The sequence below is a fragment of the Dryas octopetala genome, chromosome 9 (genome assembly GCF_963921425.1).
Source record: "Dryas octopetala chromosome 9, drDryOcto1.1, whole genome shotgun sequence".
In the NCBI taxonomy this organism is placed as follows: domain Eukaryota; kingdom Viridiplantae; phylum Streptophyta; class Magnoliopsida; order Rosales; family Rosaceae; genus Dryas; species Dryas octopetala.
This window is the reverse complement of record NC_141374.1, coordinates 10,628,530-10,655,519: the sequence shown is the minus strand read 5'-3', so window position 1 is coordinate 10,655,519 and position 26,990 is coordinate 10,628,530. Positions and strand designations below refer to the sequence as shown.

The 26,990-nt window shown below is 42.6% G+C and overlaps 1 protein-coding gene across 1 annotated transcript; it reads left to right on the top strand.

The window, feature by feature from the left end:
• Positions 1 to 4,668: 4,668 nt before the first annotated feature.
• Positions 4,669 to 5,757, top strand: LOC147273955 (ethylene-responsive transcription factor ERF027-like). The gene has a single exon (XM_086257420.1). It carries the CDS (start codon positions 4,691 to 4,693, stop codon positions 5,486 to 5,488), a length of 798 nt encoding a protein of 265 aa, XP_086113546.1. The 5' UTR covers positions 4,669 to 4,690; the 3' UTR covers positions 5,489 to 5,757.
• Positions 5,758 to 26,990: the final 21,233 nt, after the last annotated feature.

Below are 26,990 nucleotides of genomic sequence, written 5' to 3'. Positions count from 1 at the left end.
AATTCTACAGTATATAAACTACACTCTTTTCTTTTCATGAAAAAAGAAAAACTACTCTATCTCTTTGAACTTCAGCCCGCCCCAATACCAGAAAAATAAATTAATATATATACTAAACTCTATACAGTAGAATGACTAGAAAGAGGGACTACTTATGAGAGACTATTTTTATTAAAAGTTATTAGGTTAATCTAATGACACATATTTAACCTCACACATACTTATCTATTTACCTAATAATTCATTTTAAATTACTAACCTTAAATAAAAAAGGCCACCTAAACCCATTTTATTTATCGTCTCGTTTTTTACCTTATTCGTTGACGGATTCATCTCATACTCTCTTATTGTGTAGAATATAACTTGTAAAGGCTACATGTTTTATTTTAACTTTAGATAAACCAATTAATTAAGTGCCATTTGATTAAGACTTTAAATAAAAAGTTTTGTTTGTCATTTTAGAGAGGTACGTTTTAAAGTACATCAGAGATGTTCAATAAATTAACCTACTTAAACATCAGTTTTACAGTGGCAGATCCTCCTTGTTCCCTATAATAATAATATGTATGTATTAACTATATATATTCAATTACCTAAAAGGACCAATGTAATCGAGGATTCCATGAAGGGGAAGTGACTCAAGTTAAGTCAATTATATATAAATATTATTAAATGTATATTATGAGCCATGCACCATGGCCAAGTAATATGCGTTTTAGTATTTGACTGACAACTTTAGTTTTGTTTGGAATTTCTCAGTTTTATGGTAATTACAAAGAAAGCATGAAAATGGATCCCAAGAGAATTTGGGAAGCGAAGAGAATGTTCAAAAGTATAGCATGAGAACAAGTGGTCTATATCTAGCAGCTACTGTAATGCTCAAATTTTTAGCATTTACAAGATGACTAGCTAGCTAATACCTCTATTTTGATGGACTTGCGTGATTGGACTTCAACCTAATTCCTTGCTTATCAGAAGAACAGTACGTGATGCTAGCTCCTAATATCAGGTAAGTAGCTAGGCTAATCAAAATTTGAGAAAACTGTAATATTTGAAATAGCTTATTCATTATAATCTCTCAAGTGCTGGAAATTTTCACCATGTCTTTTAGGGGACATAGATTCATTTAGTTCTCAATTTCTTGGTATAAAATAGCATAATTAATATATGTATGCATCGACTAATTAAAATCTCTTACAAATTTACAATTAAACTTAACACATGATGCAGTCGTTAGTCTCGATATATATATTTAAATATATGTTAGATTTAACAATAACAAATTAACAAGTTCCAAAAGGTTTCGAATCGAAGATCTAATCCTACTCTAAAACTAACCATCTGCTACATGGAACAAATTAGGGGAAAAAAAATAACACAAGATGATGCCTGCTTTAAAAATGTAATAGTTTTTCACCAAAAAAGAACTGTAGCATACAAAAGTTTTCTAGCTTGTTGTTTTCCCATAATAATCCTATAATCAAGCAGAAATCATGATTATTGTGAAGGAACAGAATATATCATCACGGAGTTTCATCTATAGCAGTAGATGTATGCTTCAACTACTTGTTCTCTGTTTTTATCTTCTCACTAATTTCTTCCCATGATTTAATTAAGGCCAATCTTTTCTCTTTTTAATTTGTGCAAAAACTGCATCTGAACAAATATGAGAAGATACAGATTATTTATCTTAATAATTAAGTGACCTATAAAATTTAAAGTTATAATCAAGTGATCCAAAGAAACAAAAACATACTTCTGTCAATGATCAGACGTGAATGAAGAATTTATATGCCCAAAGAGTAGATTAAGGAATTAAATGCTTGGATCAACTAGCTTACTTCTTATCGAATGCAATATTTTGTAGTTTATTTAATGAATAAGAAAAATGTAGCTCACTAGCTTAGTGTTGAAAATTAATTAAAATAGTCAAACTGATAATGCTCTGCATGTGTTTGATGGTATACTCATTTTCCATGCCGTAAAAACAAATCTTGCACACTACTACTTATAGATTGTCATATTCACTTGTACCACAATGATATAGCTAGTCACGCAATAATTAAGTTATTCTGAGAGATTAGAGAACTGTTATATTTCATTTGGATATATCAATTAATTCCATTTTCAGCCAAAGCAATTTCTAAATAATTAAAATGTCATTTAAAATGTGGAGGATCATTCTACATTATGAGTTATTAATTATCAGCTGTGGCTGGACACATGCAATTCCCATGCTTCCTCTCCTCAACCGTATTAGCTTCATTCTTTGTGAGCTAGAGAGAGTAGTTACAGAGGGTCGTTTCCACATTATGTTCAATAGTCAAATTAATTTACTTGAAGGTATTTCCGTATTTATTTGAAAGAGAGATATCCGAATCCGAGATATCTTTAACAAAGTAATTGGGCTTTAAGAAGGATTTGGGCTTAATTTTATGAGTTTGTAACTTTATATAACTCCATGATTGTCTCCTTAGCATTCGTTATGATGACCAGGCTAGTTTTTCGAAGCTCATAGTTGTGTTTTTATTTTGGATTTCGGCCCCATTGTAGCGAAATAAAATTTATAATAAAAATTCAAATTCAAATCCTTATTGTTTCAAATCGTGTAATCCAATGCATTCTACAGTCTATTAATTATTAATAAACTAAATTTTACACAATATATTCTTTTCTTTTTTCAGAAAATGAAGGGTTTTGTTTGTCAATATATATAGAGATAGGTTTCAAAGTACCTACATCTGACTGGTTCACAAAAACCTAATTAAACATCAATTTTATAGTGACAGATCCTTCTTGGCCCTATAATATCATAATTATGCCCTTACCCAAAACCCAAAGGACCAATTTAATAGAGGATTCCCATGAAGGTGAAATGACTCAATTTGGGTACAATTAATTAAAAATCATGTGTGAGACATACAGGGCCCCCGGTGTCCTGGGTGAGCCATGCATAAGATAAGGGCACCTTGTTGGCCAAATAATGTCCAAAGAAAAATTATATATAAAAATATTATATTTATATTATGAGCCACCATGGCCAAAGCAATGTTTGACGGAGAATTTTTCTTGGAATTCCTTCTCTCATATGATACTTAGAAAGCAAGCATGAAAATGGAACCCCAAGAGAATTTGAGGAGCAAAAACAATGTTCAAAAGGAGCATGAGAACATGTGGTCTATAGCTAGCTGCTACTGTAATGCTCACATTTTTAGCATTAACACAAGATGACTAGCTAATACCTCTATTTTGATGGACTAGCTTGCATGATTGGACCTCAATCTAATTCGTTGCTTATCAGAAGACAGTGATACTAGCTCCTAATATTAGGTAATTAGGCTAATCAACATAAAAGGAGCTCTGTGTTTATCTTGTCAAATTGATCATTTTTGGTGGGTGTGATTGGCAATTTGAGTGCTTCCAAATTTCTTTACCTTGGGAACCAAACTTTGCAATATGAAAATTTCAGCAATAACAAATGTGATTTGATTAATTCGATCAGGATCTGTACCCATCAACTTTGTACCATGCTGCTATATGTATTATCAAATTAAGTGGGAGACTGGGAGGAATTGTTAGGGATCAGTGTGGGTCAAATAGAATTGTCCTAGATCAGATAATTAAGTAACTGTTTATAATTAGATAAATTAGATATAATAAGTGAAGCATTTCTTAAATTGTTGTGAAGCTGTTTGAGATAAAACATATCCTAAGTACATTTGGAAGGTCTGAAAGAGGTGGGCCATGGCCCCACCAGGCAGTATATGGTAGTAAAGGGTATATATTTATTTTTCTATACATTAGAAATAATCCAACTTTTGACCTATAACTCCTTTTCCCATTTTACTTCTCGTCACTTGGATAATAAGTAGAGAATATGAATTGTCGACAGAGTATAAAACATAGGATTTGAATTATAGGATATAGAGAACAGTATGGGTGGGTTTGAAAACCAAAAAAAATTACTGGAAAAAGTCGATTTTGACCAAAAACCGAACTAAACCGACCATCCCTTAGGTATTACTGTCGCTCCGGCGCTCCGCTCACGGCCTCACTCATTCAAACGAATCAAACCCACCCTAGGTATCTCCAGGTATGAATCGTATGATTTTGAAGCCCTAAACCTTAAAACGAATTCAACAATTTTTTGTTTAGTTTATCAAACTAATAATTTTTTTATTTTCTAATAGTTGACTTGAGGAATCTAAAATTGGCAGATTCGGCCAAACTGAACCGATAAGAGTAAGTTTAGTTCGGTTTGATTTGCAGTTTAATCTTGAAATCGAACCGAACCAAACTCACCCCTAGAGTACAGCTAATATTTCTAGCCCGTGCGCAATGCGTGTGCTCATATATATCTCACATCAAACTAGACTGCAATTTATTGCATACATGAACTGTCTTTTAAGTGTCAAAAACCCAAACTTTACAAATTAAAACCCAACTCCAACTTGCATGCCACGACTTTTGCGTACTACAGAGTCCCCCCACGAAGTCCCCACGCTTTTACCTTTTCACTCACACACATATACATATGACATATCGTACGTTCAAATCTCAACCATGACCCCCCCTCTCTCTCTCTCTAGATTAATATCTTACCTACCTTCTATGGTTCTATGATCCCCACATTTTCTGTATAACATCCCTACAACTATCTATTACATATATATATATATACATAAATTTGATGGCTGACCCAAATTCTCCCACTAACGTGCGCCAAATTTTAGAGCAACCCACACTACCTACACTGCACCTCCCAATCTCAATACACCAACCCCCTCAGCAGCCACCACTACTCCAACCCCTATACCCTCGTCCTCCACCTCCACCACCACCACATTCTCTCCCTCTTCCCCACACCTGTGAAACCACTCCCACTGTTCCCAAGCCCACCACCATGGCCTCAAGCTCTTCCGGGAAGCACCCGAGGTACCGAGGCATCCGCTGCCGTGGCGGCAAGTGGGTGTCCGAAATCCGCGAGCCACGCAAGACCAAACGCATATGGCTCGGCACGTTCCCCACCCCGGAGATGGCCGCCGCCGCCTATGATGTGGCGGCGCTCGCTCTCAAAGGTGCCGATGCCGTTCTCAACTTCCCGAGCTCTGTCGGCTCGTATCCGGTTCCCCAGTCCACGTCCGCACTGGATATTCGTAGTGCTGCCACTGTTGCAGCGGCGGCACTACGAAAGAATAACAACAGCAGCGACGACAGCAAAGAGTCGAGGGACAGCAGTCCAATACCTGGACAGCCTCAGAAGGGTGATGATGATATGATGAATACAAGTTTGAAGACTACTTCGTCTGTGGGAGAGTTTATGGATGAGGAAGAGCTTTTTGGGATGCCCAATTTGCTGGTGGACATGGCGGAGGGAATGCTGGTGTCGCCACCGAGAATGAACTCGCCGTCGCTGTCTGATTATGACTCGCCGGGAAACTCAGACGGAGGAGGAGGAGGAGGAGAAAGTCTATGGAGCTATTATTAACGAATATTAAGCTCCTTAATTAATTAATATACTAAAAATAACGATTATTATTATTATTAACTGAAAAAGAAAACAGAAAAGGAGCATGTAATTAAATAGCAACGTACACGACCGATGACCAGGTTATCCGATCATGCATATTCCAACACGTAGAGATCGAGGTCGAGAGTTTTGAAACCAAAGGCAGTGAAATGGGTTTGTAAGATTGGGTGGTTTTTCTTATGAGTGCATTTAGCTAGATGCTTGTTGTTTTTCCTTGGTTTTTTTTTTTTTTTTAGATTGTGCGGTTATCTTCGATCTGAATTGTACTCACTTAGCTGAGAAATTTTATGAGACGGTCTTTATATGTTTTGTATTTATTTCTCTAATCATGTAACTTGCATATAAGACCGTCTAAGAGTCTTTCTCGACTTAGCTAGTACTTCTCGAAGTAGCTAGAATGCATATATAATTTGCGATTGGATCGGATCAGATTGCTTATCTGTGAGTTTGTCCCATTTTGCATCATGTATGACACTTGCTACAGGAGCTTCACAGAGACACAGACAAATTAGGAGAAAGAGAGATCTCATATACCATTTGAGGAATTTTAATATAAATGCTAAATTCAAACGTGTCTCTTCCTTTCCTATTCTTCTTAGAAATTAATTTCACATGCATATATACTTTACAAAAACTTGCATGTTTCAATTTTTTTCTTTTGCTAAATCTTGGTGTTCTTCATTATATGTAGTTGTATGTACGTACTATACCAAAACGAATTTTAAGTTTTATACAGAAGTAGTAATAGAAGTTCACGTAAATCAGGTGAATAAAGTAATGCATGTAGTACAAATAATTGTGTTGCTCTTTATTATGCTTCTTCGATTCTAATCATATCATTCACTGGGCAATACATTTTTAAATATTTTCGAGTTTCTATCATGAGTCAAAACTCAAGGGGTCCCATGAGCATGAGCTAGCCCATAAAGTGTCAATATCTTTTGATGATGGATTGAAATTTGAAAGTAAAGATTTATACAAGTTTCGAGTAACGAGAGATTGTCGTCTCTTTTTCATTAAAGTTTTACACTGTTCAATTGTCGGGTTGATGCAATTATGCAACCATGAACATCTCTCTCTCTCTCTCTCTCTCTCTCTCTCTCTCTCTCTCTCTCTCTCTCTCTCTCTCTCTCTCTCTCTCTCTCTCTCTCTCTCTCTCTCTCTCTCTCTGTGGAAGGGATTCAAGTAAAAATTAATGAGATTCCAGTAACTGTAAGAATGGCAGACCAAAGATTTTCAAACTTCTGTCATTTGATCTCAAAGTAATAATTCTGTAGTCCTTTAAGACAATGACACAATTTATTTTACCATCATATGTACGTGAAACAATTTTGTGAGAGTTTGGGATACTTTACCTATGTTTTATGTGTTGCTAGTTATTGTGTTTATGGAATTAAGAATTCTACGTACTGATCTTTCTGGCGTTCATAACGTTGTTCAAGAATTTAAGGGCTTAATATTTAATATTTATATTAAAAAGATAATCATAAAGATATTTTAAACTACATAGAGAGAAACTTTCCTGTAATAGGAATATGACTGATTTGGTATCTTAATCCAATAACATGATGGCATTTATTCTTTTATACTTCATCACATAATAATTTCTCTAATTTCAAGACAAAAACATCTTTTGGGATGCCAAATCAGCTTTTATTTCTATTATAGATAAGTTTTTTCCAAATAATTTTAAACATAAGTATAGAATCAACTCCAAAAAATTAGTACATAACCCAAATCCATGTTATGCATGTACTAAAATTACGTCATTTTAAGAATTTTTTTAATTATTTTTATAATCTTAAATCTTAAACTTTGAACATTAAGACGACACTGTTTTATCATAAACACATTATTATCACAAAAAAATTAAATTTAAAATCTTATTTCACTTTATGATCCTTGAAATTGACCATGATATCTTATAGGAGTAGGAGTAAAATTTCGTTTTTTAGAGGTATGTAAATTTTAACACCATACCAAATTAATTTCGTTCAAATTTTGAAGGCAGAGACCAGAGGGAGAGAAGAGATCAGGGAGGGAGAGGAGGGAGAGATCCGGGGAGGAAAAGGAGGAAGCTAGCTAGAGAGGGAGATCGGGGAGGGAGAGGGAGGAGAGAGAAGAGATCAGGGAGGGAGGAGGGAAGAGGGAGTGAGGGACTAGGAGAGAGAAAGAGAAGGTGAAAAGCCTGTAGATAACTGAGAAATGAGTAATGCATGAGAGGGAAGACTAGAGAGGTCACGGGAGAAAAGGAAGGAAAGAAAGAAAAAAAAAAAAAGAGAAAAGAAACAAAAAAGAAAAGAAAAAAAAAAGTTTTGGGTTGATTGGGGTTTAAGGCCTTTAGGTAATTGGAAAGAAAAAAATGGTTAGGGGTTTGTTTTGACCGTTTTGGTGTTTCGTTTAGTTGTTTTTAAACCCTAATACATTTCTATATAAAAAATAATTAAAAATACCTTAAAGGGCCTAAACCCTAATATTCTATATCATATCCTAAATAATACAGAGTATAGATTATAGAGTATATAGAGTTTAATATATAGATTATAGATTATAAATAGTATTAAGGTATAAAGAGATTAATTATTAATTAGTGACCAATTTTTTTTAACAGTATTTGCTTCCAACGCGTATTATATTCACCTTATATCATATGAAACCTACTATATAATTTAGTTTCTTCAATATTTTTTATTAATGTAGTAGATAATATGTTAAATAAACATATAATCAAGTTTCATTCAAAAATTTTGTCGTTTTTGTCTAATTTTATCGAAATCGAAATTTTTTCAAAAATGTCCATTGAAAATTTCATCGAAACCGAAATTTTACTCCTTGAATAGGAGAAGTTGATAGAGATTTAGTAAGTAAAGTAATAATTCAAAAATATATGGATGGTTAGGACACATTGATTCAAAAATACCAACTTTTTAAAAAATACCTTCTTAATTAATCAATAATTGTTAGTTAACTATTCAAATGAAGAAAAGTAGAATTGATACATAATCAAATACTTAAGTAACATTTGAATAAATCAACAACTTTATATATATGTTCATCTTCTTCATTTGGTAATAGCAGATAATATTGTTCTGTCTGAAAATATAGCATAATTGATAATTCTGAACAATAAAACTAAATTAAATCGATATTCAATTAAAAAATCAACTTAATAACAATTCAAATGATTCTGCCAGAGAATATTTTCTTGTTGATCCCATCCCTTCCGGTTTAGTATGATTAAAGATTTTGTTTATCATCCTTTACTTAACCATGTTTGCATATATTGTGTATTCAAACCAATTTAGTACTATTAACGTGTCAAGAATTGATAGATCGAGCTTCAATTCTGCAACTACACCCACCCATGTCCATGTCCATGTCCATGAGGGCCTACAGGACGGTTTCTTCTCTTTAAGGAGACATACATCTCTTGTCAATCTCTTATCTTTTTTACATGTGCCCCACACAGATAAAGCACAAAGCGATTTGTAACAAGTTTGACTCGATTTTGTGAAAATGGTCAGATCAAGTTGATCAACTCACAACTCAGCAGCATATGTATACCTCACAAACCCAAGTCAGAGGACAATTAATATTGCGACAACTATATATGGATCACCTTCACTATCAAAATTTATTACGGCATACGAGGAGTACTATTGCAAGACGGTTCTACCTCTTAAGCAATCTAGGCTAGCTATCTAGCTATAGTGTCTTTTTATTGCAGGGTAGAGAATCGTTCATAATCCTAGCTAATTATAGTAATTTAAAATTATATTTACCTTCTATTTTAGTGAAATATGAGAATGAGTAATGCTATTTGGCCCAAAATGACCAAATTTGTAGTAGTATAACTGTATAACTAATTACCTTATACACCTTCATTCACTTGAACTAACTCCAAATTAAGGCTAACTACATATTTTATAGTATGTTATCTTTCATCAAAGACAATGCTAATGAATAAGGTTTCATTTTCATTCATTTATAGGTGCAGATAGAGTTATCTTTTTCACTTAATTTCATTAATGTATGTGATTTTTTGTTTTTTACTTAATTTACTTGCCCTATTATGGTGTGTTTGGATAAAGAAAAAAATCTGAAATTTAAACAAAACTCAGTATTTAAAAAATTATATATTCTAATTTCCTTGTTTAGGTTTTACATACATAGAATTTTGTAAATTTAATATGAAAAAAAACTTGGAATACGAGGTTATAAATTTCAACTTTAAATTTCACCTAATTTAGTGTCATTTCAAAATTTCAAGAAAATCAAAGATTTATACTAAATAAAAAAAAGCCCTAACCACCCATCATCTTACCAATTAATCACAAATACCATCACCACGTACTACCACCATGTTGCCTCCACCGCTGCTGTTGTCAACACTGCCACTGCCACCACTGCTGCCGCCACCACCACCACCACCCCAATTCCCGCCTCACGGCCATCACCAACTCACCACAACCATCCAATGGCATCACTCATTTATAATTGATGCATCGAAAATAAAAGTATAATAAATTCTTTATTTAAATTTTGTTATATATTTAATATGTTAGCCAAACAAAAGAACTTAAGAATTCTAGAATTTTAAATCAAATCATTTTAATAATTCCACTAAAATTTGTCTGCGGCTCATGTAATCCCGACATAAAATCTTAATCAGACTTGGCCATTCTTTATGTTTCTAAGAAGGGAATTTCTAAAGGGAAGCTTTGGAATGGGAATGAGCCATCAAAAAAGAAAAACATTCATATCAAAATTATCCTCACTAGTTTCAGCTAATACCCTCTATGATGGGAATGAGCCATCATGGTATTTTAGTAATTCGACCAACTTTGGTTCTGCATGCTTGCTAAAAGTTAATAGATGTTACAATGGATCATTTTGGGATTTAAAACCTCTAAATGTGGAGTTTAAATCCCTTAAATTGTGGGATTAAAATCCCACAAAGATTTAGAATTTAAATATCATGAATTATCATTTTAAAATATTTTAAATAATAATAGGGATAATTTTGGAATAAAAAATATTGAATGGCAGATAAAGATTTGATTACGAATATGAAAAATTTGCCTACGAATTCTAAAAACACTGTCAACTTTAGTCTAAATCTTATTCATCTAAGGGACCTAAGTCTAAATTTCCCATCTTATTATGATTCCAAATAGTAAACACTTAAAATGAGAATGCCTCATCTACATTCTTATTCTTTTTAGTTTAATTCTTTTTTATTTCGATTCCTTTTAACTATGGTTTTATGTATGTAAACAAGTCATGAGAAGGGTAGATTGAGAGAAATTATTGTATGTGATCGTAACACTATGTGGCATAGATTGGTTCGATCTGCTTGAGGTTGGAAAGTATTGTAAAGATTTATTAGTATTAATTTTTTATTAGAACCAGTTATTCTATCACAAATACAGTAAACAAAAAAATGGTATACCTAAGAGTAGATTGGTTCAGCACTATTGAGATCATATCACCAATCATTTCCATATCTAGACAAAATATTAATTTAACCAACAAATTGAACATATTAGAATAAAAAACTTATCACTATATATTATGGAGATCTATATTATTCTATGCCATTGCTACTAACAACTTATACCTTATACACACTTATGTTTAGTTTTTTAATCTTATAACTTATACCTTATATAATACCTTTTACTTTGAAAAATCAAACTCATTAAAATTTAAAATAAAGGATCTAAAAAGTGAAAAAGGAATTTTTTTAAGTTATTAACCGGCCCTTTTTGGTCAATTAAGTTATTAACCTAACATAGCTATATTTAATATTAGGTATTCTAAATAGCTTTCAAACTTCAAAAGCTTTCACGGCATATAAAAAAAACTGCTCCCCCCCTTTATTCTCTCATCACCAATCTCCAAATTATCATTAATTCTATGCCTAAGTAAGTATAATTTTGAGTTATTTTTCAATATTTAATTTCATTTTGATTTATTAATTTGAATTGAAATTTTAATTTAGAGTTTAGAGTTTAAAATTAGGGTTTAATCTTATTCTATATTATGAATATATATAATGAGAAAACACAAATTATTAATATTTTTCTGTTGCATTTTATTTCGGAGATTTTCAGATGTTGTACATGTTTGCTTTGTTGAGCTTGCTTATTCCTATTGCTGGAAGCCACTAGCCAGGTTAGTAACTTAGTATATTAGTGTTTCTTTCAATTAGAATTTCTTGGTATGATTGGTGAAATTTATATGAAATTTGTGTGTTTGTTGCCATATTTTTTCGAGCATATGCTTATAAATTTTTATACTTTAATTCATGTTTGTATAAATATGCATTTTGAGGGGTAAGGTTCAATATATCCCCCTTGACTAGGTGTATTTTTTTTAATATTAATAAAATGTCAAGGTTTTTTCTTTTCAAGTTTTTGTATAAATTTTTTATGTGCTTTTTTTTTACTAGGAAAATTTTTTTCAAGAGATTTAGCCCACCCGAGTTTTAAATCCTGGTTCCGCTACTGTTTAAAGGCACTGTTAAAGATTCTGTATTGGGTAGGTGCGTCATTCATGATTGATGCAAATTATAAGAGAGAGGGAATTAAAAATGAAAGTGTGGTAGCAAGTCGGCCAATATGATCTATCTGAAATCTGAAACGGCTGGGGTGGTAGGGGCCTTGATGAGTGTACGTTGAAAAGGTGTAGTTAGTCTTGTTGGGTACCTTTCATTCATTCATAAAATCAAAAAAGGAACAAAGTGTGTGTTTGTGGGCTTTTCTCTTTGCTGCAAAACACAAGCAGTTGAAACCCTTTCAATTTTGAATTATAACGAGCAAAGAAGTGTACGGTTTTTGTCTTTTTGACTGTGGGAGACAAGTATGGCCGACATCGCCTCCCAACGCTTTTCTTCTTCCTCACAATTATCGGTTGGTGATGCATCACTCTCCATGTCACCCATGCTTTTCATATAACCATAAATGAAGCACACTACTAGCTACTAGCTAGTTTATTAATAAAATAAGAGCATTGTCTTATTATTCAGCGAATTGCATATAAGATGTCTAAATTTAAGTAAATGTACATTTAAATTAAAGGGAAAAAATATCATGAAAGAGAATGAGGGAGGGAATATGGGGATTAATTAATCCAGAGAATTAAATGAAGAGATGTACATTGTGTGTACACTAGGTTGACTAACATCACATTCTTTAATTTTTTTAAATATAGAAATTTTTGTATTCATATACAGCAATCATATATGTATTTTTATATAAGAAGTATGTTAATTTATACAGAAAAAGAAATACGGCATTGACCTTGAACCATATTGCCATATAGAATGACAAGTTTACTGTATAAAAGTGTATATATAATTGCCATATAATATTCCATGCGAACAATATTGAAAATAAGAAGATGTTTGATATATAAGTTATCATGGACGAACAATATTGTTTAGGATTCGTGTTGATGCGAATTCTCGTAAGGTAGACGCAACAACGCAGAGATGATGACTTGGCTGATCCGAAGTCCTGCTGGATGTTGATGTGGATGTTGATTGGGATCTTCCTGCAAGAGAAACAAGATCAAGGGAGATGGACCGGTGTGGTACCAGCCAAACACGCTCCGATGATGAAGTCAGTGATGGTGTTTGATGGTGGATGAGGAAGAACAAAAGAAGAACTTGGGAGAATGGGAAGAACAAGGCAAATGTTCTGGGTTATTCTCAGCAAGTTGGGTATGCTCTTGGGAGAGTAGGAATTTTTGTGTAAGTGTTTTGTAGGTAGATTTGTAGTGTGGTTTTTGCACATATGACTTGATATATATAAGCAAATGAAACCTTAATGAGTAAGATACCTGCATGTGAATGAATGGTTGCCAGAGACCCACGCACCTGGTCAGACCCAGTTGCATGCTCAGCTGCCTGCTCCCTCAGCATTCAATGCTGCAATGAATGCTCCATTAAATGCAAGGCTGGAAGGTTCAGGCAAACTGCCCAGCAGCCATGAATGCAGACTGGATATTCTATCTGTCAGAAGATTGTGTCAGATGCATTCAAGTATGGCGGTTCGTCCCAGCGTGATCTTCCTGGAAATGGCGGCGGGGGGCCGAGCCGAACCGGACAGATGTTCTTTCTGCGTATGCGTGAAGTCCATGTGTGATCGGATCGGGAATGGGATCCCGGACCGAGCCGAACATAGAGACCAGGGTCCCTCCGAGCTCTAACTGGCTGACGTCAGAACTCGAAAGGAGGTCACTTCGGTGCCGAGCCGAGCCGAACCAGGATGACCGTGGAAAGATGGACACTCAATCCTTTGGAAGATCATCGGTTCGGCTCGGACTGGGCATGGAGGACCTGGCATGGGGATCCGGTCCGGGCTAGCAGAGGCAGTGCTAAGTGGTGATGACGTGGAGGTCAAAGTTTGACCATTGAGAGTCAGCTCCGAGGTGGATATGGACCAGCCACGTGTCGAGCCGTGATTGGCCGTTCGGATCGATGTGGATTTTCCCACAAACAGGAGTCCCCCAGCTTCCGATCCGAGCGGGCAGTGGTGGATTGGAAGTTGAAGTGTAAGGACAATTCCAAAGATAATGTGTTACCTGATCCGAGCCGATCCCCACAGGTCCATGTTCCCGAAGACCCGAACACAAGACGACTTGTGGTTGGTCAAAAATATCTCAGGGACAGGTGAAGGGACGTTTGATTTCTGCATGGGGGAACGTAAGGGTCACCTCGGTATGGGCATTTTTGAATGCTTGACAGGTGTCAAGATCTGGCATGTGAAGCGCCAGAAATGAAGGGCTGAGATCAGATTTGCATGGGATATAAAAGGCAGTCTCTCTCTCTTCCCTCTCATATTTTTCAGAAGCCCTCTCTCTCTCCTGCAAAACTCTCTCTCTCACCGTGAAATCTTCTCTCTCACCGCCGTTCGAGTGGTAGTCCGATCCCAACATCGACCGGGTACGGCGATAGGCGAGGTGATTCCGAGGGTGTTTGGGGCGGAGGGATTTGGCCGGACAAAACCAGTAAGTGATTCTGTCCACTTTTGAGTTTTTGTGTTTTTCGGGTTTTCTGGGTGTGTTCTTGAGAAAAAGAGCTTTTTGATCCATAAAGTGAGAGAGAGAAAGTAGAAAAACTGTTAGTGATGTCAGAGACTGACTCGAGTGGCCGGCTCGGCTCGGGAGAAGCCTTTGAAGGGGACAGTGAGGCCGAGATGAGCCGAAGCCCGTCGGCGGGTGAGGCCGAGCCGAGCCGAAACCCACCTGCAGGTGAGGCGAGTTGGGACGGTTTGTCCGAAGAATTGGACGAGGCCGGCTCGGCATTGAATCGCAATCCAGGTGGAGAGCGCCGAGCCCGGGGGGATCGGGAAAACCCCGAGATATTGAGTTCCGACTGGGAACAAGGCACGGCCGAAGGAGGTGACGAAGAACCTCTTGACGTCGAGCCGATCGCTATCATCCCGAGCAGACTCACTCCAGGCTCGGATGAGAGGGACAGGGGTCACGAGGCGTCGACCTCGGCCCAGGGGGTGACGGGGAGTCCGATCGACCCGGACTTCTACGAGGAATTGGCGTGGAAGGCCGATCAGATCCCCAATGAGATGACCGAGTACCATCTCCGGGATTTGAGGGACAGGTACTCAGTTCCCGACTCCGTGTTGATGAGGTTGCCGGTCGAGGGGGAGAAGCCGAGCCGACCCCCGATAGGATGGGTGACCATGTACCCGGAGATGTTTGAGAATGGGGTTCGGCTTCCCCTGCACGCCTTCCTGCAGGATTGGCTCGCCACGATCGGCGCGGCGCCACACCAGCTGAACCCGAACGTATACAGGATCATCTTGTCTATGCATATCTTGTGGCACAAAGTGCACAAGTGTGTGCCACACAAGGATATCCTATTCTGTAATTACGCGCTGAGGTCGAAGCAGAGCGAGCTCGGATTCTACAACCTTCAGGCGTACTCGGGGCCACTCTTCGGTGGGAATCCCTCTTCCCAGAAGACATGGAAGAAAAGATACTTCTTTGTCTCTGGGGATTGGGAGTTCGCCGATCCGAACAGAATGACTTCGGCTCGGGTTCCCAGAGCCTTTAGGATTCCAGGTGGGCATTGGGAGTTTGGGGCCGATCCGAGGACAATTTGCTTACGTCTTGTAATAATTGCATTTTTTTTTTTTTTTGTCTAACTCTTTTTGGCTTCGTCTTTGCAGTCAGCTGGGGCAAGTATAAACTCCGAGGTGAGCTCAAGGACCAGATCGCCGCGATCAGGGACTCACCAGCAGAGTACTTGTCAACCAAGTTTCTGCTCGGGGAAACCCAGATCAGACAGAGCGGGATCTCCTCGTTTGTACCCAGGTGGAATCCTAGGGCAGAAAGGGGAATGGCGCCCACCGAACTGGAGGCTCGCCTGAGGAGGAAGGCTGCTCGGAGCGTCCAGAGGAGGGCCGCGGGGCGGGCCCCTGCCGAGCCGGTCCAGGCTCCTGCCCCAGCGGCAGCTCAGCCTAGATCTCCTGCGCCGAGACCGACTCGGCAGGCAGAGAAGAGGAAAGCTTCCCAGGCCGAGGCCCCGGTGGAGAAGAGAGCTCGGGCCGGGCCCAGCGGTTCTGGTGCCGAGGCGTCCGGATCGGGGCCCCTGAAGGCGGTGGAGGTAGACCCTTGCCTCGAGCCGTTCGTCACGGGCCTTAAGCGTGTGATGACGCCGAAGGCGCAGGAGGGGCTGTGGACCGGTCATGGCGAGCCGGGCTTCAGCCACCAGGCTCTGATCACATCCCGCCAGGCCATGATGGTAAGTCTTTTTTACTTCGGATTTTGTCTATCCGCTCGGTTCGGATTAGTAACAGATTTGTTTCTCTTGCAGCTCGCCATGAGGCAGTTCGAAGCTGCTAAGGCCGCCGTCGATGCCAATGCGAAACTGGAGAGGTTTCGGGCACGAATCCTGGAGCTAAAAGAGAAGCTGGCCGAGGCCGAGCGAACGGTCAATGCCGAGCGCGAACGGTCGGAGGGTCTGCAGTCCAGGCTGGCCAGGAAGGAGGAGGAGGTCGCTCGGCTCGGCAAGGAGCTTGCGTCCTCGGAGCAAAATGTGGCTGACTTGAGGCACTATGTCGGCGATCTCCAGCGAGACGTCGAGGCGGCCGAACGGAGGGTCGAAAATGCCGAACTCCGACGTCGAGCTGAAATGCCGAGCGCCCAGGCACTTGCCGATGCCCACTTCGAGGGGTATAAGGAGCTTCTGGACGAGATCAAGTCGAAGAGGCCGGACTGGGATGTCTCATTCCTTGGCGAGTCCGATGACGAGGGGGAGGATACCCAGGGGAGTCACCAGGACGAGCTTCCTCCTCCCGATCGCCAAGTCCCTGCTGAAGCCGAGCCGACTCCGGAAGATCCTCCACTGCCCGCGTATGAGCCGACCCCGATCCCCCCGGCCCCCGAATCCGATCCCAACACTGAGATGCAGATCGGCGGGGTTGAGGTGGTGCAGCTCGGTGAGGAGACGCCCGAGGAGTCCATCGAGCCGATCCAGGAGGGGCCTGCCGAGCGATCTGCATGATTGCTTATTTTGTTTAATTGGAATGTTATGTTTTTATTTTTCTCCCCGAGCCGAGGTGTGGCTCGGGTTTGACTAATGTTGGAACAGATTGTATTTGGATTTATCTTGTTTAATTTTATCAGTATTTTCTTTTTATGATACAAGTTGCTGTTGTCAGTTCGGCTCGGAAATTAAGCTAAAAGACAAAACTAATAACACATGGACAAGAAAATGATAAAAGTGAAAGACATAATAAAAACCAAGGCATTTTGAGATCGGCTCGGCATGCCGATCGCAATGAAAATGAATGGTAATGATAAATTAGAACTTGTCTTCGGATCAGCTTGATAAGCATAACCAAGATAAGTAAAAATTTAAAAAAAACCAGTCACCTCGGACGGGCTCGGCATACCCATTGAGATATTTAGGAATGCAGTTTTTTGAGAAAAATATTCAAACCTACTTTCAGATCGGCTCGGCATGCACGATGAAAGTTTCGATTGGAGTGTATATTTTTCTTTTAGAAATATCCTGTTGAACGTTAGGACTGTAGGAAGTCACTTCGGCTCAGACAGGGATTTTTATAGACCTGATAAGTCTGTACCATGCCGAGCATTGGGCCGAAAGTGGCGCGCTAGCTCGGCACGGGAGTTTATAGACCTGATGAGTCTGTAATATGCCGAGCATCGGGCCGGAAATGGCGCGCTCGCTCGACACATGAGTTTATAGACCTGATGAGTCTGTAATATGCCGAGCATCGGGCCGAAAATGGCGCGCCCACTCGACACATGAGTTTATAGACCTGATGAGTCTGTAATATGCCGAGCATCGGGCCGAAAATGGCGCGCCCACTCGACACATGAGTTTATAGACCTGATGAGTCTGTAATATGCCGAGCATCGGGCCGAAAATGGCACTTCGGCTCGGCACATGGGTTTGTTATTTTTTCGGAGGGAACACTTAGATCTTTCCTCTTTGTTGAAAGTGTATAGGAGTAGAGTCCCCAGTGTTCGCTTCGAAAAATAAGAAGAAATGAGTCAAAATGTGTTCATCTCTTCATTGATTGGAATGGGTGTTAGGTCGGACAGTCCCCGATCCTAACTACATTTTACTGGTAATAAGTCTTCAAGTGTTCAGCGTTCCAGCTATGCTTGAGAGGCTTCCCAGCCAGAGTGGCCAAGTTGTAAGTGCCAGGCTTGACTATGCCTGTGATTCTGTATGGTCCGGTCCAGTTCGGATCGAACGAACTCTCCTTGATGGCAAGGGGATTCTTCTTCATGACGAGACTGCCCAATCTGAAGCTTCTGGGTCTGACCCTCTGATTGTAGTATTTGGCTACCCTCTGCTGGTAAGCGGCTCGGCAGAGATTTGCGTCGGTTCGCCTCTCCTCGATCATGTCCAGGCCGAGCCGAAGTCCGGTGTCATTGGTCTCGGGATTGTATGTGCCGGTCCGGAATGAAGGAGTCCCCATTTCGACCGGGACGATGGCGTCAGTTCCGAACGCCAATGCATAGGGTGTTTCCTTCGTCGAGTTGCGATAGGAAGTTCGATAAGACCAAAGCACCTCTGGCAAGAGTTCAGGCCAATTCCCCTTAGCATTATCAAGCTTAGTCTTGAGGGTCTTCTTGATGATCTTGTTGATGGCCTCGACCTGTCCGTTTGACTGCGGATGGTAAGGCGCGGTGAAGCGCAAGTTGATGTTCAGACGTGAACAAAAACTCCTGAACTTCTTGCAGTCGAACTGTTTGCCATTGTCCGCAATGATGGTGTGCGGCATGCCGAACCGGCAAATGATGTTCTTCCAGACGAAGGTCTCCATTCGTTCGGCTGTGGTTGTGGTTAGGGGCTCGGCCTCGGCCCATTTGGTGAAGTAGTCGACTGCTACTACGGCCATAGTGACTTGCCCTTTCGCCTTCGGCATAGGACCGATCAGATCGAGTCCCCATTGCGCGAACGGCCAAGGATTGGATATGGAGGTCAGAACCTGGGGAGGTTGATGGGGGACCGCGGCAAATTGCTGGCATCTGAGACAAGCGCGAGAGAGATGATCTGCGTCTTTGTTCAGCGTTGGCCAGAAGTAACCCTGTCTGATCGTCTTGTAGGCAAGGGCTCTTCCTCCAGAGTGGTTTCCGCATATCCCCTCGTGGATTTCTCTCAGCACATCCTGACCTTCTTGGGGACTGACGCACCGCAAGTAGGGCAGGGAGAAACTCCTTCTGTAGAGCTGACCGTTGATCATGCTGAACCGAGCCGACCTCGTCTTGATGAGACGTGCCTTGTCCCTCTCTGGGGGAAGGATCCCGGAGACCAAGTAGTTGATGATCGGCGTCATCCAGTTCGGCTCGGCTTCGGTCTGCATGACGGTGACTTCGTTTTCGGCGGTGCTAGGTCTGTCCAGGATTTCAACTGGAACGTGCCTAGCGGATCCGGTGTCTGTGGCCGAAGCCAGGCGGGCCAAGGCGTCGGCTCGGCAGTTCTCTGCCCTTGGGATTTGGGATATTTTGTACTCATGGAAGTTCCCAAGCAGCAGACGAGTCTTCTCGAGATAGGCAGTCATGCTAGGTTCTCGAGTCTCATACTCTCCCAATATCTGATTGACGATGAGTTGGGAGTCGCTGAAGATGTTCAGTTTGGTTGCGCCGAGCTCCTTTGCCAGTCTGAGTCCGGCGATGAGAGCCTCATACTCTGCTTCATTGTTGGATGCTTGAAATCTGAAGCGAAGGGCATACTCCATCACAACTTGTTCTGGGGAGATCAGAACAAGCCCGGCTCCACTTCCCATGGTGTTGGAAGATCCGTCCACATAGAGGGTCTAGGTGAGGAGGTCAACCTGGCTGCGATCGCCGTTTGTGTTCGGATCAGACGCCGCTGGCATAGCGTCGGTGCGCGGTGGGTCCTCCGTCGAGGTGGTCGACTCACAGATGAAGTCCGACATGGCCTGACCTTTGATTGCCGTCCTGGGACGGTAGATGATGTCAAACTCGCCGAGCTCGACTGACCATTTGATGAGCCGACCCGAGGTCTCGGGTTTTGCCAGGATTTGTCTGAGCGGTTGATCCGTTAAGACGACGATTGAATGAGCCTGGAAGTAGGGTCTCAATTTCCGAGCCGAGCTGACCAGGGCGAGAGCCATCTTCTCGAATTTAGGATATCTGGTCTCGGCATCGGCGAGGGCTCGGCTCGTATAGAAGACGGGGTGTTGTACACCGCCGACTTCTCTTACTAGAACTGAGCTGAGAGCCGAGTCAGAAACAGAGAGGTAGAGAAAAAGTTCTTCACCTTCCTCTGGTTTGGATAAGATGGGAGGTTCCCCCATGTGCCTTTTCAGATTTTGAAAGGCCTGCTCGCATTGGGGGGTCCATTCTATGCCCTTCCCTGCTCTCCTTAAGGCCTTGAAGAAGGGGAGGCATCGGTCAGTGGATTTTGAGATAAACCGGTTCAGGGCGGCAACTCTTCCAGTCAGACTCTGGATTTCCTTACGTGTCCTTGAGGACTTCATGTTGATCAAGGTCTGGATCTTCTCTGGATTGGCCTCGATCCCCCGTTGGCTGACCAGGTAGCCAAGGAACTTTCCTGACCGAACCCCAAAGACACATTTGGCTGGGTTCAGCCGCATCTGATATTCCTTCAGCACTCCGAACATGTCTGAGAGGTCCCTGACGTGATCGTCCGCCTTGATGCTTTTGACCAACATGTCATCCACGTAAACCTCTACGGATTTGCCGATGGAAGATCTGAACATGTGGTTGACCAGCCTTTGGTAGGTGGCTCCGGCGTTTTTGAGGCCGAAGGGCATGACCTTGTAGCAGTACATGCCGCGGTCCGTTATGAAGGATGTGCCTTCCTGGTCGGACTTGTGCATGAGGATCTGGTTATACCCAGAATAGGCGTCCATGAAGCTGAGGAGCTGATGTCCAGCTGTTGCATCGACGAGCTGATCTATCCGGGGCAAGGGAAAGCTGTCCTTGGGACAAGCCCGGTTCAGATCGGTGAAGTCCACGCACATCCTCCACTTTCCGTTGTTCTTCTTCACCATGACCACGTTGGCAAGCCAGTCGGGATAATTGACCTCCCGGATGAACCCGTTGTTTTGCAACTTGGTTACCTCTTCAGCCATGGCGGCGTATCGGGCCGGATCGTATGACCTCCTCTTCTGACGGACCGGTTTGCATCCCGGGTCGGTGTTCAGCCTGTGGGTGATCACGTCAGACGATATGCCTGGCATGTCATCGTAAGACCAGGCGAACACTTCCGCATTGGCACGGAGGAAGTCAATGATGGCAGAACGTTGCTCGGGGCTGATCTGAGTCCCCACTCGGACGAGCCGATCCGGTGTCTCGGCCGAGATCGGCACTTCCTCCCAGGCCTCGGCGGGAAGGGGCCGAGATTCTGGGTTCGGCTCGGAAGTGAAATCGAATGTCTCCGCCCTTGGCCACCTGCCCGAATCAGCGATGGAGTCGAGTTCCAGTGAGTTCGGCAGCTGACCCTTCTGCTTGATCGAAGCGGCGTAGCAAGACCGAGCCGAGCACTGGTCTTCCTGAATGACGATGCAGTCGTCGCCCACCGGACATTTGATGAGGAGGTTGGCGTAATGGACGATGCAGTCAAGGTCGACCAGAGCCGGTCTGCCCAGAATGATGTTGTAGGCTGACGGCCGCTTGACGACAATGAAGTACGTCATGCAGGTCTTCTTGATCGGTCCCTTCCCGAGCGAAAGGGGAAGGTAGATGTGTCCGAGGGGCTGAACCACTTCTCCCCCGAACCCGACCAAGGCAGGTGTGTCGGTCTCCAGCTTATCCTCGCCGATGCCCATCTGCGCGAACGCAGAGTGGTAGAGGATGTTGACTGAACTCCCTCCATCGACGAAGGAGCGCGCGATGGTTGTTCCGGCCACCTCAGCCACTATGACGACCGGATCATAGTGGGGGAAGATGATCTCATTCGCCTCGTTCGGCTCAAAGGTGATCGGTGCCCAGTCCTTCCGCTGTCTTTTGGAAGTGCTGGCCTGACTTGCCTGGATCGACAGGGACTCGTGAGCTTGAGCCGCTTGCCTGACATACTCTTTCTGGGATCGGTTAGAGCTTCCCACGAAGGTTGGCCCTCCGCCGATCGATCCGATTGCAGCATCCTGGACCTCGATGGTGTTGGTGGGCTTCTTCAGCGCGGCCTTGGGTACCCTAGGCCCGCCGGCCAGGAATTGGTTGATCTTACCCGCCCGGGCAAGAGTCTCAATTCCGTCGCGGAGGGCGTAGCAATCACCCGTGACGTGGCCGTGATTGGAGTGGTACTTGCAGAAGACGCCCTCCTTGATTTTGTCTGGGGGTGGTCCCTTGATCTCCCTGGCAGCCGGGAGTTGGTCTTTGATCTTGGAATAGATCGTCTCCAGACCAGCGTTGAGGGGAGTATACTCCGTGTACTGGACAAATTTGGGTCCCTTGCCCAAAAGTTGGCGTGGCTCCTCGGTCCTGGTCTTCTTGGATTGGACCTGGGGTTTGGGACTTGAAACCTCTCCCTCCTTCCTCTTGGCCGAGGTCGGCCTGGGATTCAGGGCCTCCACCTGAGCATCCCACTCCTCAGCCCGCGCCCACTTAGTGGCTTCGGCAGAAAGCTCATCATAAGTGGAGGGAGGATTCCTCATTAGGTGGGAGCGGAGTCCCCCGGCGTGCAGACCTTGCATGAGGGCGTTCTTAGCTGACCTATCGTCGCAATCGTCACACTTCGTATACTCGATGTTGAAGCGGATCAGATAGGCCTTGAGGCTCTCCCCTTCCTGCTGCTTAACGAGCGACATATCGTTCAAGTTGTAGAGTCGTTCGGATACAACCCGATATCTCGCCAGGAAGGCCCTTCGGAGGTCGGAGAAGGAGTTGATGGAGTTCGGTTGGAGAGTTCGGAACCATCCCCGAGCCGAGCCCTTCAAGGTCGAAGGGAAGATTCTGCACTTCGTGGCTTCAGATGCCTGGCGGGCCTCCATGGCATATCTGAAGCTGTCAAGATGGTCGTAGGGATCCTTGGTCCCATCGTACTGATCCATCTTGGGGGGTTTGGTGTCGCGGGAGACCTCAGCATCCAGGATTCTGCTGGTGTACGGGAGGGGGAGTTCCTCTCCGTGGTCGGCCCTACCGGTGTACCCCCTGGAGACCTCGACGTGGCCGAGCCGATCGTGGACGCTCCGGATTTGGTCCTGGACCAGAGTCCGGACAAGATTTTCCACGTCGGGCGGGGTCGGCTCGGCCGCATTTTCCCTCGAGCATTCGGCCTGGTTATCGAGTCTCTCACTCACCGGCTGGCGAGTGATCCTCTCGCTCACCGGTCGTCGATCCGACATGATCATAGTCGATCCCAGTCGGTCGCTCACCGATCGTCTCCCTGAGTGAGCTCCTGATGGGGAAGGATCCTGGCTGGTAATGGGGCCGAGCCTATCCCCAATCGGGACCCTGGTTTCGGCCGAACCGGCTGGACTGTTGGCCCCCATCCTTGATTGGGCCGGGGGTCGTCGGTTTGTATTCGGGTCGGCACGGTCTCCGCTCGAATTCTTGGGGGCACGCTTCCCGAAAGCCGCCTGTTTTTGCTGAAGAAGACGGTGGGCGTTCAGGCACTCGGCCTGTTCGGCCGGGGGCATGTCCTCGAAGCCCGGGAAGACGTGATCCGAGTCCTGCCGATCGGTCTGGTCGTTCGGCTCGGCAGGAGTGCTTTGCCGAGAAGGAGATAGTGAAAGGACCTCCTGCTCGATTCGGGTCCGACGCGATCGGAAGCCCGATCCCCCACTGTTCTCGAGCCGAGCACGATGGCGTGCAAGTTCGCCGGCCAGCTCGGCCTGTTTTGCAAGCAGCTCATTATTCTGCTTCAGGAGTGCATTCTCTGCGGCTAGATGTCGCCGGCTCTCCTTAAGGAGTTTATGGGCAGCTCGGATTTTCGAGGGACCTTTGGACTTTGATGTCCTGGGGAGTTGTGCTCCCCTCGTTTTCTCAGGCGTCTCAGGCTGATGTTGTTCATCATTCTGAGATGTTCCTGAGGAAGAGCTGGTGTCCCGAAAGATGGTAGTCATGATGACTCGCGTGAAGGAAGAGCTTAGCGCTTGCGGTGATGAACACAACGGCTGAAGTCAATTCCCACAGACGGCGCCAATCTGTTGATGCGAATTCTCGTAAGGTAGACGCAACAACGCAGAGATGATGACTTGGCTGATCCAAAGTCCTGCTGGATGTTGATGTGGATGTTGATTGGGATCTTCCTGCAAGAGAAACAAGATCAAGGGAGATGGACCGGTGTGGTACCAGCCAAACACGCTCCGATGATGAAGTCAGTGATGGTGTTTGATGGTGGATGAGGAAGAACAAAAGAAGAACTTGGGAGAATGGGAAGAACAAGGCAAATGTTCTGGGTTATTCTCAGCAAGTTGGGTATGCTCTTGGGAGAGTAGGAATTTTTGTGTAAGTGTTTTGTAGGTAGATTTGTAGTGTGGTTTTTGCACATATGACTTGATATATATAAGCAAATGAAACCTTAATGAGTAAGATACCTGCATGTGAATGAATGGTTGCCAGAGACCCACGCACCTGGTCAGACCCAGTTGCATGCTTAGCTGCCTGCTCCCTCAGCATTCAATGCTGCAATGAATGCTCCATTAAATGCAAGGCTGGAAGGTTCAGGCAAACTGCCCAGCAGCCATGAATGCAGACTGGATATTCTATCTGTCAGAAGATTGTGTCAGATGCATTCAAGTATGGCGGTTCGTCCCAGCGTGATCTTCCTAGAAATGGCGGCGGGGGGCCGAGCCGAACCGGACAGATGTTCTTTCTGCGTATGCGTGAAGTCCATGTGTGATCGGATCGGGAATGGGATCCCGGACCGAGCCGAACATAGAGACCAGGGTCCCTCCGAGCTCTAACTGGCTGACGTCAGAACTCGAAAGGAGGTCACTTCGGTGCCGAGCCGAGCCGAACCAGGATGACCGTGGAAAGATGGACACTCAATCCTTTGGAAGATCATCGGTTCGGCTCGGACTGGGCATGGAGGACCTGGCATGGGGATCCGGTCCGGGCTAGCGGAGGCAGTGCTAAGTGGTGATGACGTGGAGGTCAAAGTTTGACCATTGAGAGTCAGCTCCGAGGTGGATATGGACCAGCCACGTGTCGAGCCGTGATTGGCCGTTCGGATCGATGTGGATTTTCCCACAAACAATTCGTTACCTTACAAAACAATTTTTACAAGATTGTATTGCAAAACAAAAATGGAAAATTAACTTTTAAAAAAATTCTGAGGATATAGGTGGTAACTGAATTTGAAAATAGTTTGAAAATGACAAAGGAAGATGAAAAACATTTAACCAAGAAAATGACAATAGCTGGTTTGTTCCCCCAAAACGTATATGTTTCAGACTTTCAGGGGAACAAACCCGAACAAGAGTTCAATGTCATTTAATGTGATTAACAGTCACAATATTTTATCTCCTTTTGGCTTCTAATTAAATTGAAAAAAAAAAAACAAAAAACAAAAAACAACCCGATCGCAATACATGTGAGGAGAGAATTGTCAACTGAGTTCGACCAAAAAAAAGAAAAAAAAGAATTGTCAACTGAGACGTCGACTGAGTGGTCCTCAACTCCTCATCAATCCCTCAAGCACAGCAAAAGTAGTGGTCCACGAAGGAGGTCTCCTTAATTAATAATCACAATCATTAATAATAATATGTTCATTTGATTGATTTGTTAGTTATCATGATCTTAGACATGTATATATGATCATTAAATTTATTCAACTGAATTGATTCTCATCTTTAACCTTTCATCCCTATGTTATGGTCTAGGATAAAGTCTTAAGAGTAAAATTTCAGAATTGTTATTGTACTTTTTTTTTTGGTGGGCTATTATTGCACATCTTTATTACACATCATTGCATATTATGTGGTTGGGTAAAAGTGTTCATAAATTTAAATTGAGAGATAAACAAGAAAAAATACATTTGAATGTTGAATTCATTCTAAAGAATTAATTATTTCAATGAAAAAAAATTTACTTATCTTCATATTGTAGTGGTGTGACATCTTTTGAAGAGAGAAATAAAGACAAGAGATGAGCGAAAGAGAGAAAAAAAAAAAAAAAGTGAGAAGAGAGCGAGCAAATGAAAGAGAATATGGATATCGATCATGTGGTATCATATCTGGAATAAGTAAGTTTTTATCCATTTCAATACATGTGTCTGATGGCCTAAGAACTTCAATTCAGCCTCTTTCGTGCGGGTGCCATACTTATGCCAACCCGCCCATTTTACACCTCTAGTAATGATTTGGTTGAACTCCTAATGGATTGATATACAAAGAGCCGTGCACTGGGTATGTATGGAGAATAATATGGTTCTTGAAGAGAATGCTAATAGTTATTGGACGTAAGATTAAGAAGATTTCAATTAAGGCTTTTTTCAAGTATTTCAATTAATAGAGGCCCAGATTCTTGATCAGTTTAGCCCAAAATGTTTCTTTAAAGCCCAAAGCCCACAAAGATTTCACAAATGTCCACATTGTCCTCGTGTTTCCGTGGGTAATGCCTGATTCGCTGTCAAAAAAAGAGCCGGATTAGCTGTCAACCGGTTTCTCACGTCATTCCTACAGCTGTCTATACACTGAGCATTACTACTGACGTACTGCCTACATTGCTCGGATGACGTCATTATGGTCTACTCTTGCAAAAGTTGAACTGGACCGGACTACTCTTGCTCGGTGAGTTCCACTGGTTTATTACGGCTGTGGGTCCGTACTATTTCTCCCTCTTATGCACGTGTTATTTCTATTCTCATTAAATATTTTTGTAGTTTACATTTATCACTTGTACAAATAAATTTGTAGAAAAAAATAACATTTTGCATTAGCTCACAAATTGTATGAATGTTTCCCTCCCTAGTCCTAACATAACTATAATTATGGGTTGAACCTTCAAAGAGAGAGATACA

Coding starts and splice junctions, on each gene's coding strand:
- LOC147273955 (XM_086257420.1), top strand. CDS start 4,691: ATGGCTGACCCAAATTCTCCCACTAACGTGCGCCAAATTTTAGAGCAA.